The 19,931-nt window shown below is 43.5% G+C and overlaps 1 protein-coding gene across 1 annotated transcript in view; it reads right to left on the reverse strand.

Annotated features, from left to right (window-relative positions):
- LOC121276012 (V-type proton ATPase 116 kDa subunit a1-like) overlaps nt 1-19,931 on the reverse strand; it is a 230,788-nt gene that overhangs the window by 191,419 nt on the left and 19,438 nt on the right. The window contains exons 6-8 of the mRNA XM_041183957.1: nt 18,240-18,366; nt 16,776-16,858; nt 16,577-16,670 (exon numbers count right to left, since the gene is read on the reverse strand). Of these exons, the coding sequence (XP_041039891.1) occupies nt 16,577-16,670; nt 16,776-16,858; nt 18,240-18,366 (304 nt within the window). The remainder of the gene's footprint in view (nt 1-16,576; nt 16,671-16,775; nt 16,859-18,239; nt 18,367-19,931) is intronic.

Genomic DNA, 19,931 nt, shown 5'->3' on the forward strand with positions numbered 1-19,931 from the left:
TGGGGGGGGGTGTTTGGGGGAGAGGGGGTGGTGTTGGGGGGATGGGTGGGATTCCCTGAGCTGGGAGTGCACTCTTTCATGCATGAGTGCAAAAGAGTGCACAGATCTCCCTGAGGCTAAGCGCTGCCTCAGGGAGATCAGCTCGGAATTAAAATTTTTAATAGAAATGATAAAAAAATTTCCCTAAAATGTCCCTTCATGGGACACTGTCACATGAGTTGGGACATGTCCATAGCTTTTATTGAAAGATTTGAATACCCTCTTGAAACCTCATCCTGCCCGTGGATGAGGTTTCATGCTTTTTCCAGGCCCCCCTGGGCTGCCGGCCTGCGTGCCAACATTAAGGTTGGATGGGCAGTTCCATTAATGACCTTAATTAGTTTTTCAATGGCCACAATAGGCCGTTGACAGGTCAGTGGGCGTGCAGCTGACTCGGCTGTGCGCCCGCTGACCTGAAAATGGAAATGACGCGGGGTGACGGTGGGAGTTCCACCCGATGTCATCCCCCGTCATTTTACACGTCACCGACTGGAAGATCCTGTCCTACATGTGCCTCTTCAACCACCTCCAGCTCTAACTTTCCTGTTACCCAAGAAGCCTGCACTGTGTAGTGATTGATCAATACAACTAACTACATTCTCTTAAAGGTACGTAGCGCTCCACTTTGCAACATCCCTCCCATTTACTTGAAAGTACAATTGACAAGAATCACGACATCCCAATTATGTACGAGAATAACTATTTACAAGTCAAGTCTCCTGGACATGTCGGGCGTCGTAGCTCAATGGCCTCAGCTGGTTTTTCCAAGACCCCCTTCTCATGGGATAACTGTCTACCAGGCTCGACAGTGGAAGAGGGCAAGTTTGTCTCTTCGACCCTCTCAGATCCAAAAGGCCCCACCAGTGCTTTGAAATCGTGTGACACTTCTTCCACGTGATGTGCAGATTCAAAAACAAATGATGACGGCATTTCTTCTTGTGGGACTGTCTCTCTTCTCCAGAGATGATCCACGTGTCATCTCATTATTCGGCCGTTTACCAACACATTATAGGAGAGAGGTCCTGTCACGGTACTCACTTCATCTAATAGCCAATTGGGCCCATCTCTGACATTCTTCACCAGAACTGTGTCTCGCACCGTGAAATTTCTTTCGTGATTATGGCCATCATGTCTAGCCTTCTGAAACCTCTTGGCTTCACTGCACCCTCCCCCCTAAATTAGGCCTGATAAGAGTTAGACGGGTGTGGAGATGACCCTTCATTAGTAATTCTGCAGAAGCAAAACTGGTGGTCATGTTTGGTGTTGTTCGGTATGCAAATAGGAACCGTGACAATCTGGGGCTGCTGGAATACCCGTCCAGCTTTTCCATCCTGGAGTTAAAAGTTTGGACCGCCTGCTCAGCCAAACCATTAGAGGCAGATGGTAAGGTGAGGTTTTGATATGAGCTTTTCTGTTGAGGGTTGTAAACCTGTGGAATTCCCTGCTGGTAAATGCAGTCCGATTATCTGAAACCCGTGCAATGCAAAACTCTGTCACAAACAGTTTATTGTAGCAGCAGGCGTGGGTGACCAGACTTTGTAGACATCCATCCACTTGGAGTGGGCGTTTATTAGTAAAAGGAACATTGTGCCCAAGAAGGGCCCCATGTAGTCGACGTGGAGGTGCACCCGTGGCCGCCTCGGCTATTCCCAGGGGTGCAATGGAGCTCAGAGGGGTAGCTTTTGTACCTGCTAACATTGAAGAAAACTTCTGACAAGTGTTTGATGTCCCTGTCCATCTCTGGCCACCACAAGTAGCTGCACACAAGCATCTTCATCCTACTAATGCTGGGGTGAGCGCTATGTAATTCGGCCAGTAATGGCCTTTACCCTGTTGGTCACGATAACCCTTACTCCCCAGAGCAATATGCCGTCCTGGCAGGTGAGCTCATATCTGATTGAAATAGGGTTTCATGTCTTCAGACTTTGGCTCGCCTGACCATCCAGTCAAGACCTGCTCCCGGATGTGAAATAAAAGTGGATCTCGGCTTGTCCACTCACGGACAGGGGAGGAATCCAAAAAAATTTAGTGCTAAGGCAAGTTCCTGGGGAATTTATACCTTCACATTGTTATCTGGCCGGGAGAGGCAGCTCAGCGCATCAGCATATGCGATCTGGATTCCCGATCAGTGAATAAAAGTGCATTCGTAAGCAGCCAATATCAGTGCCCACCTCTGGATGTGAGCAGATGTGATGTGGGGTATCACCTTATTCTCTCCAATTAATCCCAGCAGAGGCTTGTGCTCGGATATAATATGAAAATGGCGACCGTGGAGGTATTGATGGAAGTTCCGAAAACCAAACACAACAGACAAGGCCTCCTTCTCAATTTGAGAATATTGTCGCTCTGCAGCACTGAGCATGCGAGATGTATAACCAATGGGTCATTCGGAGCCATCCACTATCTGATGTGAAAATACAGCCCTTACTCCATTAGGGGATGCGTCGCAAGTTAAAATCAATTCTTTCTTTGGGTCAAAGGGGACCAGTAGGACCGATAATCTTAACAATTACTTTACCTTCAGAAATGCATCCTGGAGTGGAGCTTGCCAAATCCATTTATGGTTTTCCTTAAGCAATGTGAATAATGGAGCCAGCATGGTTGATAGATTTGGGAGAAATCTTCCATTGTAGTTTATCATGCCTAAGAAGGCCTTTAGTTCTGTAGTGTTTCTCAGTGCAGGTGCCTCGCGAATAGCCTTGACCTTTTCTTCCACGGGATGCAGGCTCTGCGTTTCGACCTTATGGCCCAAGTGAACTACCTCTTTGGCTTGGAAAAGACGTTTTTCTCACTTCAAGCACACCCCCGCTTGTGAGAAGCGTTTCAGCACCTCCTCCAAATTAGCTAAGTGTTCTTCGTCAGTTTGCCCAGTGATTAAGGCATCATCCAGATAAATAACAACGTGGGTCAGTCCATGAAGCAGATTTTCCATGGTTCTCTGGAAAATAGCACACGCTGATCAGACCCAAAGGGTAGTTGAAGATATTGATACAACCCTTGAATGATGGTCATGAATTCCCTCGAGCTTTCTTCCAACTCTACCTGCTGGTAGGCATGGCTCACGTTGAGTTTTGAATATATGATGCCGCTTGCCAATTTCAAATATCGGGTGTCTATCGAGTTTGGCCACTGTTTACAGTAAACTTATAATCACTGCATAAGCGAGCACTTTGGTCTGGCTTCAGCACGGAAAATTACACTGGTTGTAAGCATGTGGATCAGCCTCCTACCTGATTAAATGCCCTCCGCTTCCTGGACTGACACTTTGCAGTTTATAGTCATAGACGATAATGCTAGGAACATAGCTACAGTGGGCTCTCTGGTGAGTTTAGATGTGGGGGTTTTTAATCAGGCAGAAGGTTGGTCAGTGGGAACCCATCCACCCTCCTGCCTTCTGGCCGATTAAGTCTGTAGTGGGAAGGTCTATGGATGGCCTATGCCTTCTGCTGCCAATTGAGGTCCTTAAGTGGCCAATTAATGTCACTTAAGGCCTCATGTTGCCACTGCTGGTATTAACCCAGTGGTGGGGGGACTCGCCATGCGGGGACCACTACAAGCAAACTGGTGCGGGGTAGCTTGTGGGCTCCAAGGTGGGTTGGGGGGGGGGGGGTGGTTGGTGCAGGGGTCCCTCGTGCAAAGGCACTCAATGTCTGATCGAGGGAGCTAGCATCGGGAATGGGTGACACACTATGAGCCACTCCCTATCCTTGCTGTCAACCCCAATCTTTCCATTGCTCCTGTGATCCTCAGCCTGCAACTCTCCCACCCACCATCACTCATCTGTGACCCGGGATCCTAGGCCTTGGGTGGATTTTGTATTAGCAGCAACCACCGCCTCTCCAGTGGTGTTGCCGTTCCCGAGAAGGGCCACCGCTATCCAGTTAAGTGCCTGAATGGCATTTACTATGGTGGATCTTTTCTAAAAGAGGCATTGCAGGCTCTCCAGCTCTCCAGCTGGCAGCCAAGACCTCCGTCACCTCCTCAAACACCAGCAGCACAAATACGCTATATGTTAGGTGGCTCTCCTTTTCCCAGAGAGAAATGTGCCTCTGGCACATGTTGCCAACTTGGGCATTGTGTGTTGACTCTCTCAAGGCTTCAAGAGGCATAGGGACTAGTTCTTGGGTTGGGTCATGCAAAAGTGTATTGACAATTAACGTAATTAGTCAATGTGAACTCCTGGACTGGTTTTGATTACTTGAGTGGGTCTGAGAGGGATTTCAGATTTTTCTTTTTGGGCCTGTTTTCAATCTTTTTTTTGCATCTCACAGCAGATTGCATACCAGTGGAGGGGTTAGGAAAGGTTGCGTCATGATACCCCAGGCAACATGGGTGTGGGGAGGGCCTGAGGGGCAAACTGGTCTTTTCTTGCTCATTCTCACCTGTTCATATATGCTTACTGCATACCGATATAGGAACTAGGAGCAGGATAATGCCACTTGGCCCCTCGAGCCTAAACTGCCATTCAATAAGACTATGGCTGATTTGATTGTAAACTCAAATCCACATCCCCGCCTATCCCTGATAACCTTTCACCCCTTTGCTTATCAATAACCTATCTACCTCTGCCTTAAAAATATTCAAAGACTCTGCTTCCACCGCCTTTTGAGGAAGTGAGTACCAAAGACTCATGAACTGCTGAGAGAAAATTTCTCCACATCTCTGTCTTAAATGTGTGACCCCTTGTTTTGAAACCGTGACCCCTAGTTCTAGATTCTCCCCCAAGAGGAAATACCCATTCAACATTCACCCTGTAAAGACCCCTCAGGATCTTACATGTTTCAATCAAGTCATCTCTTACTTTTCTAATAGCAATTGTTTTTTGGACAAAAAGCTCTATCCTTTTTTGTGTATAATGAAAATGCTACAATTCTTACTTTGCAACAAAGAGTTCATTGAGCATATCAACTATGTCAGCCAAATAGTTTTGTAAAATATTAGAAATGAGGCATTTGCTATTCTTTTTGCAAGAGTAAATTGGGTTTCTACTGTATGTTCACCAAGGTTATGGTGGCAGAGTGAAAGAAGCCTGGGAGAAATTCCTCACCATGATTTAGACACGACAAATTGTGGAAAATTTGAAAAAAAACTTTTGCATAAGTTTTAAATTAGCTTTTCTTCATTGAGACTAGTACTAAGGTATTATAAACTCTGTTCTATTATAATATAAACTGACTGCAATATTTCCTTGTAAATGACTTGTTTGCTTGATTCACAAAACTCCTATTTTTCTGGTAACTGATTTTAATTATTCATTGACCTTTGCATACAAATTCTTAATTTTTGCCATCAGTTGCAACAACTTATTCTACCCCACAGAGTGAACAGAGTGTTGATTAGTGTCTGCTAGTGTGAAAATGCAATAAAGCTACCTCATGAACAACACAATATAACAATAAAATACTGATGATATATTAATGATTACAAAGAAGCCAACACATCTTGGAGTTCAGATGATTGTTACAAAGCACATAGAGTTTATCTTGCTTATGTTTCGTAATCTGAATTTCTCACAGACATTCTTGTGTTGCAATTATTGCCAAGAACCTCCAACTTGTGAAATTACTACAAAACTGCCAGGTAATTCCTTTTTTATACTGTGATGACCGTTGACCAGAAAGCAGTTAAGGAAAGTTTGTAATTTTTTAAAAGATCAGTGGAATCAGTAATTGTTGTTAAGAATGTTTGAAAAGGACTTTTGAGAGTTTGCACCGATTGTAAAAGGATCAATTGTAATTTCTTTGTATAATAAGAAATACTGGTCCATGTGACCTAGCTACAAAAAGCAGAATCTTGTTGGTGATTTCTTCATTTGGGGTGTCATTCAATAAACTTGGTTATTTGGTTACAGTTCCTCCATGGAGATTGTAACAAAATCATCACAAAAATCACATGACAACATTATTATGGAGCAGTGGTGTCTTCACAGCTTTGATACTTTGAACGTGGTTTTCAATTTACTGAGACTGTAATGTAAAGTATTTGAAGAATGTTAGGTGATACTGGATGAATCAGCTCTTGTGATTTAATCTGAGTTCAGCTGACATTCAGAATACACATTGCCCTGGCCATTGTAATTAAAGATTTCATCTGACCTGTTAGAGTAAATGACACATGGGGCAGGAATTTTTTGAATAGCGGGGTTTCCTGCCCTGTCACCCAAAGAGACAGCAGGGAACACGTCCCCACTTTTCATGGCAGTGCTACAGCCAATTAATGATCCAAGATGTGAGTTGGTTAGAGATGGGACTTCTACTGCTTACTTTCTTTTTATTTGCTCGTGGGATGTGGTCATCGCTGGCCGGGCCAGCATTTGTTGCCCATCCCTAATTGCCCTTGAAAAGGTGGTGCTGAGCTGCCTTCTTGAACCATTGTAGGAATACCCACAATGTTGTTAGTGAGGGAGTCCCAGGATTTTGACTCAGCGACAATGAAGGAATGGCAACATACTTCCAAGTCAGTTTGGTGAGTAACTTAGAGGGGAATGTGTAGGTGGTGGTGTTCCCATGCATCTGCTGCCCTTGTCCCTCTAGGTGGTTTGGAAGATGCTATCAAAGGAGCCTTGGTGAGTCGCTGCAGTGCATCCTTTAGGTGGAACACACTGCTGCCACTGTGCGTCAGTGGTGGAGGGAATAAATATAGAAGTTGGTAAATGGGATGCCATTCAAGTGTGCTGCTTTGTCCTGGATGATGTTGAGCTTCTTGAGTGTGGTTGAAGCTGTACTCATCCAGGCAAGTGGAGAATGTTCCATCACACTTGATCTCTATAGTACCAGCAGCACCACCAGCACCAGTGGTCAGGACTGGGACTCCAAGCAGTCCTCAGATTCTAAATTCTAAACCCCCGAGGTCAGGACCAGGCAAGTGCAGAGAGTCTTACAGCGGGGAGGGGAGGTTAGGCACTGTTTAGTGGGGGTAGTGGGTGGATGGGGGGAGATGCAGACTGTTGGGACAAAGTGGGTGGAGGGCTTGATGGAGTGGCATTGGGGTGGGTCCACCCATGGCGGGGGTGAGGGGGGGGCAGACCTTGGCGGGCTGTCCAATGTGGAAAGGGGTCCTTGAGGGAGGTGGAGCACCCCCACTTTTACACCCGAGGCCAGACTCTCTTTTCCCTCCCCCCTCCCCGACCCCCAGTCCCTGAATTCCTCCTGTCAGCCTCCAGATTGAGGCAGGACTGAAAACATCCCTTAAGTGGAAATTATTAGGGTGAGGGTGGATGGGCTGCCAGATGCCTTGCCCACTACAGGTAAAAGAGCCGACACATCAGGTGCAGGTAGTACGCGGCAGGAAGTCCATTTAGGGAATTTTACAGCCTTGCCGTTGTAGGACCATAATATTTTGTCCATGGATTACTTCACACCATTTTTCATTCCATATTCACTGTTACAACAAATATCTTTTTGTATCACTGGTCCCAGTGTTACTCCAGGGCAAATGTTCCACTCTTGCTACATAAGTAGTGAGACTTGAGACCATCCTGATTAGTGCTTGACACATTGAGCTAGGAACATAGAACTTTGGAGAAGGAGTAGGCCATTCAACCCTTCAAGCCTTCCCTTCACTGCCATTCAATAATATCATGGCTGATCAGAAAATTGGTACCAACTCCAGTTTTCTGCCTGACCCTTGCAACCTTTGACTTCCTTGCCTATCACAAATCTGTCTAACTCTGCCTTGAATAAATTCAATGACCCAGCCTCCACTGTGGAAGAGAATTCCACATACTAATGGCCCTCAGAGAAAAAAAATCTCATCATGATCTTAAAAATGTTAGGAACTAGAATTAATTTTAAGTAAGGTATATTTGTATTGGTGGGAGTTAGGAATAAGCTATAGCTTTGAGTTTAAGTTTTAGCCTAAAGTTTAAGTTGAACTTATATGTTTTATTTGTGGGTTAAAAAGGTGAAACCTGGGTTTTTGTTTCATTTTAGAATATCGCCTGCAAGTCTGTGGATTTGTTTGTATGCCTGCATTTTAATGAGGTTTTACAACGCTTGAAGTGGTTTAAGGAGGTTAAAGCTGAGTAGGGAAAACTATGCTGTTGCCTAGCAACAGAGGGCTCAGAGAAACAGAAAGTAGTTTGAGTTCAGTTGGTGATTATGCTCCAAAGTGAAGGGAGCAGTTTAAGTCTCTCTCTAGCTGGACTATCCAGCAGATTGCTGAGGAAAGTAAGTCTAAGAATCTTAGATGAGTTACTCCAAATCTAATGTAACAGTGAATGTCGAGTGAGTTCTGGATCTCAAGGGAGATGCCCAGTTGTTAGCAGGCTACTGGGAGAGGGAATAGCAGGGAGCAGGTCCTAAATGAAAAGGAGAAAGGTCCGAAGAAGATCTTTAAGTTAAGTCAAAGGGCAGGGACAGGAATCTGAACAAGACCCAGTTCAGTGAAGTTAAATTAAGGAGCAGAGAAAAAGGCTCCAAATTAAAGAGAAAGCAGCGGAGAGCAGAATCAAGGCAAAGTGGGTTTGCAAGGAGCCAGGAGATCTGAGGAGACAGCCAAAGTTGGTGACTCCTTACTATGGGCCTGTGAAGCATTGGCATGGCTGAGCACCTGAAAGAGTGAGTGGAAAGTGAAGCGTGAATGCTCGTGGCCATCCAGAGGAGAGAAACATCAGAAGGCGAGGTTGAAACCCTGGAGGTAGATCCTTGTTGAAGACATCGAAGTGAAAGTGTAGCTTGGGAGAAAATTCCAAGGCAAGTACTTCGAGAGTGGAGTTTGGAAGCCCTCGTGTGAAAGACGGAGTTCAATGAGACTGGATGGCTCACAGTGTGACAAGTGTCTGGGGGGAGTTGTTGAGAAATCCATAGCATCTGCTCTGATGGCATCTGACACTTGGTTTCAGAGTGTGGTGTGTCTGGCCGCAGGTTACCTATTGGTATACATGGACTGTATACTTATTGTGAACATTAGAGTATAAGATAGATTTTGTAACTTGTGGTATCCCAATGAAACTGTATTGGCAGAGTTTTGCCCTCATCAGCAGGGATGGGCAGAGGTGATCAGGAAGCCGACCGCAGCCAGCGATTGGGCCATGACCGTGATTTCACAATGGCAGGCCAATTAAGGCCCACCCAGCCTGAAACTTGCGCTGCAATGTTGCCTGTGTTGGGGGGGTAGAGTGGGGGGAAGAGGGCGAGTGCACAAATTCAAGCATGCGCGTGGGTGTGCACAGAAAAAGCTCCCTGAGGTACAGTGCTGCCTCAGGGAGATGAAGAGTTTTGAAAATGGAAAAATAAAAAATTGTAAAATGTTATAAAACATGTCCCCTCATGTGACTCTGTCACATAAGCAGGGACATGTTATTCATAAAATGTTAAATTTTTAACTTTATTTTTAATTACTGTTGGAAACCTCATCCTGGCCTTGGATGAGGTTTCCTAAAAAGTGCAAAGGCCTCTTGGCCTTTTCGCTTGCCCGCCAACCGTAAGGTTGGATGGGCAGCGAAAAATTACATTTAATTGGGACTTCAGTGGGTGCACTGCCGACTCCCGCGTGCACCTGCTGGCTGAAATATTGTGCAAGTGCGTGATGATGTCGGGACGCTTGCCTGATGTCATCACGCATCATTTTATGCTCACTCGAGGATCGGGCACGCACCCACCTGACAAGGTAAAAGTTCTGGCCTATGTGTCTTAAAGGTATGGTTGTGGGTGAAGGAGTAGTGTCATATAGTTCATCTTCTTCTTGTTTAATAAACGTTTTATTCTTTTGTTAAAAGTACCTTAGCAGACTCCATGTTTCTAAACAAAAAATAAAAGTTACAATCTATCAAGCCAGGTTCTACCCAGGGATCTGACTTGTCCAGTAATAACATCAGGTGGGATTATAAAAAAAAAATCTTTTATTTTTAAACTGTGTCCTCTTGTTCTAGTCTCCCCTACAAGAGGAAATATCCTCCTGGTATCCAATCTATCAAGTCCCCTCAGGGTTTCATGTTTCTTCACCAAGGTCCTGTAGAGCTGTGGTAAAACTTCCCTACTTATACACTACATTCCCTTTGCCATAAATGCCAACATTCCATTTGCTTTCCTGATCACTTGTTTTACCTGCATACTAACTTTTTGTGATTCATGTACAAGGACATCCGGATCCCTCTGTACCACCGAGTTCTGCAATCTTTCTCCATTTAAATACTATATTGGTTTTCTATTCTTCTGACCAACGTGGACAGCTTCATATTTTCCGACATTATACTCCATCTACCAATTTTTTGCCCACTCACTTAACCTGTCTATATCACTTTGCGGACTCTCCATCTCTTCTGGACAACTTATTTTCCTACCTAGCATAACCCCCTTACTTTGGCATTCAATTTCCCTCGCAATAAGTTATAAGATTCAATTAGCTTTCCTAATTACTTGCTGCACCTGTGGTAGAATTTTCTCCTCATTGGGGGAGGGGGGGACTGTTGGGCAGGGGTGGGTGTGCCCAGTGTCATATGAGCTGGGACATGTCAACTAATTTTATTAAAAATTTTTATTAAACTTTAAAAACCTTCATGAAACCCCATCCCGCCCATGGATGAGGTTTCATGGTAAATGCAAAGGCCGCCTGGGCTCTTCACCTGCCTGCCAACCTTAAAGTTGGACAGGCAGCTCAGTTAATTATTTTAATTGATATTTAAATGGCCTTACTAGGCCTTTGACAGTTCAGCGGGCACGCAGCCAACTCCAGAGCACGCCTGCAGAACTGAGAATCTGAATGACGCACGGTGACGTCTGGATGCATGGCCGACATTACCACGCGCCATTTTATGCGTGGGCAAACAGGGCCCGCCCCTGCTCCCCAACCCGAAGATTCATGCACTAGGACCCCCAGATCCCTCTGCACCTCAGAGTTCTGCAATCTCTCATCATTTAGATAATATGCTTCTCTTTTACTTTTCCTGCCAAAATGGGAAATTTCACACTTTCCCACAGTATACTCCATTTGCCAGATTTTTGCCCATTCACTTAACCTAGCTATATTCCTTTGCAGCCTTGATAAAAGCAAAAGGTCTGTTGCCAGACCTTCCACAGATGCTGCCAGACCTGCTGAGTTTTTCCAGCATTTTTTGTTTTTATCCTTTTTGTAGCCTGCTTGTCTTCTTCACATCTAACTATTCTATCTGCTTTTTTGGCATTAGCAAATTTAGCAATCACACCTTTGGTCTGTTCATCCAAGTTATTTATATAAATTGTAAAATTTGAGGCCCCAGCACTGATCCCTGTGGCACACCATTCATTATATCTTGCCAACCAGGAAAAGATGCATTTATGCCTACCCTACATTTCCTGTCACCTAGCTAATCTTCTATCCATGGCAATATGTTATCCCCTACACCATGAGGTTTTATGTTTCACAATAACATTTAATGTGGCACCTTATCAGATGCCTTCTGGAAATCTAAATACAGTACATCCACCGGTTCCCCTTTGTCCACAGCACATGTTACTTCTTCAAAGAACTCCAATAAATTGTTTAAACATTTCCCTTTCACAAAACCATGTTGACTCTGCCTGATAACTGAGTTTTCCACATGCCCTGCTATAACGTCTTTAATAGCTTCTAACATTTTCCCTTTGACAGATATTAAGCTAACTGGCCTGTAGTTTCCTCCTTTCTGTCTCCCTTTTTGAATAAAGGAGTTACATTCATTATTTTTCAACCTAATGGAACCTTCCATGAATCTAGGGAATTTTAGAAAATTAAAATCAATACATTTACTATTTCACTATCAATTCCCTTTTAGACCTTTCTTTTATTCATTCATAGGATGTGGCTTCGCTGGCTGGGCCAGCATTTATTTTGCCCATCCCTAGTTGCCCTTGAGAAGGTGGTGGTGAGCTGCTTCCTTGAACCGCTGCAGTCCATGTGGTGGAGGTACACCTACAGTGCTGTTAGGAAAGGATTTTGACCCAGCCACAGTGAAGGAATGGAAATATATTTCCAAGTAAGGATGGTGAGTGACTTGGACGGGAACTCACAGGTGGTGGTGCTCCCATCTATCTGCTGCCCTTGTCCTTCTAGATGGTAGTGGTCATGGGTTTAGAAGGTGCTGTTGAAGGAGCCTTGGTGAATTCCTGCAGTGTATCTTGTAGATGGTACACACCCTGCTACTCTGCGTCAGTGGTGGAAGGAGTGAATGTTTGTAGATGTGGTGCCAATCAAGCGGGTTGCTTTGTCCTGGATGGTATCAAGCTTCTTGAGTGTTGTGGAAGCAGCACTCATCCAGGCAAGTGGGGAGTATTCCGTCACAATCCTGACTTGTGCCTTGTAAATGGTGGACAGCCTTTGGGGAGTCAGGAGGTGAGTTACTCATCACATGATTCCTAGCTTCTGACCTGCTCTTGTAGCACAGTATTTATATGGATAGTCCAGTTCAGTTTCTGGTCAATGGTAACCCCCTTGGTATTGATAGTGGGGGATTCAGTGATGGTAATGCCATTGAACATCAAGGGGTGATGGTTGGATTCTCTCTTGTTGGTGATGATCATTACCTGATACTTGTGTGGTGCGAATTTTACTTGCCACTTATCAGCCCAAGCCTGGATATTGTCCACGTCTTGCTGCATTTGGACATGGACTGCGTCTGTATCTGAGGAGTTGCAAATGGTGCTGAATATTGTGCAGTCATCAGTGAACATCCCCACTTCTGTCCTTATGATGGAAGGAAGGTCATTGATGAAGCAGCTGAGGACACTATCCTGAGGAACTCCTGCAATGATGTCCTGGAGCTGAGATGACCGACCTCCAACAACTACAACCATCTTCCTTTGATGCTAGGTATGACTTCAACCAGTGGAGAGTTTTCCTCCTGATTCCCATTGACTCCAGTTTTGCTAAGGCACCTTAATGCCACACTCGGTCAAATGCGGCCTTGATGTCAAGGGCAGTCACTCTCACATCGCCTCGGGAGTTCAGCTCTTTTGTCCATGTTTGAACCAAGGCTGTAATGAGGTCAGGAGCTGAGTAGCCCTGGCGGAACCCAAACTGTGTGTCAGTGAACAGGTTATTGCTGATCAAGTGCCACTTGATAACATTGTTGATGATCCCTTTCATTACTTTACTGATGGTCGAGAGTAGACTGATGGGGCGGTAATTGGCTGGGTTGGATTTGTCCTGCTTTTTGTGTAAAGGACATACCTGGGCAATTTTCCACATAGCTGGGTAGATGCCAGTGTTGTAGCTGTACTGGAACATCTTGGCTAGGGCGTGGCAAGTTCTGGAGTACAAGTCTTCAGTACTATTGCAGGAATATTGCTAGGGCCCATAACCTTCGCAGTATCTATTGCCTTTAGCCGTTTCTTGATATCACGTGGAGTGAATCGAATTGGCTGAAGACTGGCACCTGTGATCTGGGGACCTGTGGACGAGGCTGAGATGGATCATCCACTTGGCAACTCTGGCTGAAGATTGTAGCAAATGTTTCAGCCTTATCTTTTGCACTGATGTGCTGGGCTCCTCCATCATTGAGGATGAGGATATTTATGGACCCTCCTCCAGTGAGTTGTTTAATTGTCCACCACCATTCACACTGGATGTGGCAGGATAGTAGAGCTTAGATCTGATCCATTGGTTGTGGGATCGCTTAGCCCTGTCTATCACTTGCTGCTTATGCTGTTTGGCATGCAAGTTGTCCTATGTTATAGCTTCACCAGATTGACACCACATTTTTAGGTATGTCTGGTGCTGCTCCTGGCATGCCCTCCTGCATTATTCATTGAACCTGGGCTGATCCGCTGGCTTGATAGTAATGGTAGAGTGGAGGATATGCTGGGCCATGAGGTTATAGATTGTGTTCAAGTGTAGTTCTGCTGCTGCTGATTGCCCACAGCCTCATGGATGCCCAGTCTTGAATTTCTAGATCTGTTTGAAATCTATTCCATTTAGCACGGCGGTAGTACCGCACAACACTATGGAGGGTATGCTCAATGTGAAGGCAGGACTTCATCTCCACAACGATTGTGCGGTGGTCACTCTTACCAATACTGTCATGGACAGATGCATCTGCAGCAGGCAGGTTGATGAGGATGAGGTCAACTATGTTTTTCCCTCTTGTTGGTTCCCTCACCACCTGCCGCAGACCCAGTCTAGCAGTTATGTCCTTTAGGATTCGTCCAGCTTGTTCAGTAGTGGTGCTTCTGAGCCACTCCTGGTGATAGACATTGAAGACCCCCACCCAGAATACATCCTTGCTTCCTCCAAGTGGTCAACATGGAGGAGCACTGATTCATCAGCTGAGGGAGGGTGGTACATGGTAATCAGCAGGCGGTTTCCTTGCCCATGTTTGACCTGATGCCATGAGAGTCATGGGGTCAGGAGTCGATGTTGAGGACTCCCAAGGCAACTCCCTCCCGACTGTATACCACTGTGCTGCCACCTTTGCTGGGCCCGTCCTGCCGGTGGGACAGGACATACCCAGGGATGGCGATGGTGGTGTCTGGGACATTGTCTATTAAGTATGATTCCGTGAGGATGACTATTTCAGGCTATTTCTTGACTAGTCTGTGTGACAGCTCTCCCAATTTTAGCACTAGCCCCCAGATGTTAGTAAGGAAGACTTTGCAGGGTCGACAGGGCTGAGATTATTAATGTTGTTTCCAGTGCCTTGGTCAATGCCGGGTGGTCTGTCCGGTTTCATTCCATTTTTGTTACTTTGTAACAGTTTGTTACAACTGAATGTCTTGCTAGACCATTTCAGAGGTCATTTAAGATTCATCCACATTACTGTGGATCTGGAGTCACGTGTAGGCCAGACCAGGTAATGATGATAGATTTCCTTCTCTAAAGAACATTAGTGAACCAGTTGGGATTTTACAACAATCGACAATGGTTTCATGGTCATCATTAGAGTTTTAGCTCCAGATCTTTATTGAATTCAAATTCCACCAAGGGGAGGAATTTGAATCCATCTGCCATAGTGGGATTTGCACCCGGGTTCCCAGAGCATTACCCTGGGTCTCTGGATTACTGGTGCAACGACAATGCCACTATGCCATCGCCTCCCCCGACCCTAGGATGAAGTCCATTAGGACCCAGGGACTTGTCAGCCCGCAGCTCCAATAATTTACAGCTTTTTCTGGGATGTTACATATATCATCTATAGTGAAGGCCGATGCAAAATACCAATTCAAAATTCATCTGCCATCTCCTTATTTTCCATTATTCATTCCCCAGGCTCACATTCAATAAAACCAATGTTCACTTTGTTAATTCTTTTTTATATATCTATAGGAACTCTTACTATCTGTCCTTATATTTATAGCTAGCTTTATCTTGTACCCTAATTTTTCTTTCCTTATCAACATTTTGGTCATTCTTTTATGTTTTGTATGTTCTGTCCAATCTTCTGACCTGCCACCCATCTTTGTGCAATTGTATGCTTTTTCTTTAAGTTTGATTCTATCTTTTATTTTTGTTAACCATGGATAGTGGGTCTTCCCTTTGGAATTTTTCTTCTTCATTGGAATCTATCTATTCTGTGTATTCTGAAACATCCCCTTAAATGTTTGCCACTGTACCTCTATTGAACTATCCCCTAACTTCATTTGCCAGTTCAATTTAGCTAGCTGTGCTTTCATGCTTTCATAATTGCCCTTACTTAAGTTTAAGATACTTGTCTTGGACCCACTCTTCTCTCCCTCAAATTGAATGTAAAATTCAGTCATATTGTGATTGCTGCTACCTAGGAACACCTTCACTATGAGGTTACTAATTAATCCTATCTCATTGTACAATACCAGGTCTGGTATAGCCTAATCTCTGGTTGGTGCCAGAGCATGCTGTTCTAAGAAACTATCCCGAAAACATTCTATGAATCCCTCATTTAGGCTACCTTTGCCAATCTGATTTCCCCAGTCCATATGCAGATTAAAATCCCCCAATATTATCACCATATCTTTCTGACAAGCTCTCATTATTTCTTCCTTTTTACCCTGGCCTACTGTATGGTTACTATTAGGGGGCCTGCACCCCAATCCCAAAAGTGACTTTTTGCCTTTATCATTTCTGATCTCTACCCAAACCGTTTCTACATCCTGGTTTCTTGAATTTAGGGCACCCCTCTCTAATGTGCTAATTCCATCATTAATTAACAGAGCCACCCCTCCATCTTTTCTTAGCCTCCTGTCCTTCATAAATGTCACGTACCCTTCAATGTTCAGGTCCTGATCTACATCATCCTGTAGCCATGTCTCTGTAGTGGCTATCAGATCATACTTATTTATTAATATCATTAAATTTCTGTCGACATTGAGTGGTCATGAGGATGGAATTGTTCATGCTCTTCATGGGCCACCTTCTTTCAATGCTAATAGGTAGTGACCTCATTTGCTGCATTCCAGCTGGATCCAACTCAGATTCCAGGCCTATCCAAGGGCCTGTTCTGGCATTGCTCCGTGAAGCATGCAAATAGTCCCTAGACAGGAAAATTACATGATCCTCTTTGATGACAGGTGCAGCATACCTGAGATTTCTTTTACCTGCTGCATTACAGTGGCTGTCCATTGTGGAGAATCTACCCTTACACTTTTAGATGAAATTCTTCAGAACATACCATGTGTATATCCTCAAGTCGCAAGTTTACACCAGCACTCATCTCCATTCTTTCATGCAAGGTTTCTGGGCAAGGATACACTGTGGCATGGAACCTGGAAAATAAAAACAATAGGAAGGCTTTAAACTTAGCCCAGAGTCAACTATATTGGGCTAGTTACCCTTAATGCATCTGTTAACCAAGTTCACTGGATATTTACCCATCGCATATCTTCCTCACTTTGCTTTTAAACTGTTCTCCTTGGAAGAAAACTATGAACACATCTTTACTGATGAACTCACCCTGAGGAAAAGAAAAAAAGAACTGGGAAAGTTTTTTATATCAATGGTATAAATCTGACAGGAAACAAAATATTTATTAACCTGATTGATTGGGAAAGACATAGTGTAGTTGCAACCTAACTTCCCAGGTGGGAAATTGACAGGATTAGTTTCAACGTGGGTTTTACTGTCTGTCCAATATTACTCTGCATTGAGTTTAATGAAGAGCAAATCAGATGGGGTGCTAAACCAGGGTTACATACAATCTCATCAGTTTCTGGATAGATGGGCTATGTTAAATTTGCTCCCACAGTCTCAGATTAGTATATACTGTATATGATATATTCATAATACAAAAGACTTAGAAAGCCTAAGTACCCATATTTCAATTCCTTTGCACAATAATCAGGAGAACAAGGAAATTGCCTAAGGACCTTTGTTGGATCGTGTGTAATTGTTTCAGAGTTCAGAATTAGCATTCAACCACCTTTTTTAAAATAGTTCTGCTAACATGTCTCAGAATGTGTAAACCTGGGGTCTCGGACCAGTGCCGGTGCTTCGCACAAATTTTCTGAGGAATTTGACAGATTTATCCATCACCAACTCCATGGGTATGACAGTTCTTGATACCAGCAAAAGATCTCATATACTCTGTTAATGTGCCTTCTGTGCTCAGAGAATTTATATTTAAATGATGGTGGTCTTTTTTCATTGTTTCCATTAAGAGTGGTTACTAAATACACAGTACAGAAGGAGGCCATTCAGCCCATCGTACCTGTGCCAGTGTGAGCCTCAATTGAAGTTATCTATACTAATTCTTTTTCTCCCCACTCTTTCTCCATATGCCTTTATATTCTTTGTCAAATACTTATCCAATTCTGTTTTGAATAACGTGATAGTTTCTTCCCCATGGCCATTAGTGTAAGACACTCCAAAATCTAATAACCGTCTCGGTAGAATTTCAATTGACTCCACCTGACAAAAACTTTAAGAAGGGGTGTTCCGACACTACAACCCAAGAAGTGCACTTATTGCTCTTCATTTTTCTCTTGGGACCTCTGGTGTCCACCTGACTCAGCCAAGAGCCTCATTAATGTATACAAACTGGGGCTCTTATCTGTAATAGCATCCCAAAGCTATCTTAACATCCTACTGAGAGGAGTATTCCCTCTGGACTCACAGTAAAACCTGGCTGAGGTGTAGCGAAGGCCCTTTAAGAAATATGCTTCTCTGGGCTCCACACAGAACGCTTGAATAAGGTGCTGTCCTTGTATCCTCCCCACCCATGATACCCTCCCAAATCCTCTCCGTGTGTGACTTACATGACATCTGCCTAAAAGGGTGCTAAATCAAGAAATCACTCCAAATTAGTCAATATTTCAAGTGCAAAATGTTTTTCTTACAGCCATACGATCCTCAGTTGGGCCATTGATTTCTACATGACGTAAGACAATGTTTCCATGACACACCCTCCATAGCAATCTTTCAAAAGCAGGAAACCTTTCTCGTTTGATCACTCCAGCCACAAAACTGCATAAAAGGTATGGAGAAAACTTATGAGATTAGATCACATTTATGCATTACATTCCATTGGTAATTCAATGCCATACATCTCCTCTGATAGCTTTGTGGATAAATGCACTGTGTGGTACAGTGTTAAACAATACAGTACAGAGCAGAAGTAATTTCCAGACCTTGACAAGTTCACTGATCTCAGCCAGGGCAGACATTTAAAGGCTACAAGTAGCTTCAATGTGTTTGGGCTACATAGGATCATAAAAATTGGCATTATTGATGCTATTTAATGATTCCTCCTGGAAATGTGAAGATGCAGATGTTTTGACTTTAATATTCTTTGCAGTTTAATAATCTGGGAACATCCACTTTCTAGACTCATAATTGACAAATGCAAGAAAAAGTCAAGAAGTAAAATGCAGTTTGGACGAGCAGGCTCATCTCTTATCAGATGATATGAAAAGTGGTCATTTTTCAGAGCTGTCAGAAGTTTGCCAACAAGAGTCAATTTGGATCCTCTCCAGAGACGTTTTACTTGTGCTCCATGCTTTTGACAACTTCAATGGGCAAGATTTACATTTCTTATAAAGCAAAACTTGACAATTTTCACAAATTATGCGGAATAGCAGGCATTGGGTGAACAATGACCTCTTTTATGATTTGAGGTCTACACTGGAATTAGTACAAACTACCATCATATATTTCAGATCTATTATGACACAGCAGTTGGTAAAGCTGAGTTATTTAACAATCCTAGAGAGAAACTTTAAACAACTGTCATAAACTATATTTTTAAGTGATATGTTTGAGATGTAGCTCTAAATTCAGGAGTCAGACCACCAGTTCTCAAAAGGTTTTTATATCAAACTACATAAGACATTTATTAATTTGCACAAAGTAAACATATACACATGGCTACAAATTACTACTATCATAACTTTTAACAAATTTCCAGGCTAAGCTCCATTAAGGCAACAGCAACTTATAGACTTTAAGCAGATGCCAGGCAAAGCATTTTCACCTTACAAATTCAAATTGAGGTTCCTTTCACTTTTGTTCCTTTGCAGACACAGTGGTAGGCTTACATTGCCTCTGCCTTGCGCACATAAAACTGGAGTCGGTTATACCCAGCACATCTCATTGAATGTAAATTCTCATTGTATCATCAGCCCCTTTGAACTCCATCTCTTCTAACAATAAAACCCCTTTCATAGTCCAAATTTTATTAGTAATATAAATATTGCTTGGTCTCTGCTAGCTAGGTGCCAGATTTCACTCCCCTTCTTGAATGCTCTTTTCAATAAAATGCAAATGCACTCTACCTCTCTAACATCTCAAAACTAGGATACATCAAAGCACCCAGAATAGCTGGTTTTAATCCAATTAAGACACACCCACAGATTAACCCTCTATTTAAAAAATATATAATTTCCAATAACGTTATATACATTAATATCTTCATGACAGATGTCTCCACATATCATCCTGACAGAACAAATGACTCAGGGCAGAATAGTTCCAGATTTGTACTGAGTGCAGTAGTGGGTGTGAAGAAAGGCATTTTACATGCTGGCAGCAAT

Source organism: Carcharodon carcharias, chromosome 3, assembly GCF_017639515.1.
Source record: "Carcharodon carcharias isolate sCarCar2 chromosome 3, sCarCar2.pri, whole genome shotgun sequence".
NCBI lineage: Eukaryota > Metazoa > Chordata > Chondrichthyes > Lamniformes > Lamnidae > Carcharodon > Carcharodon carcharias.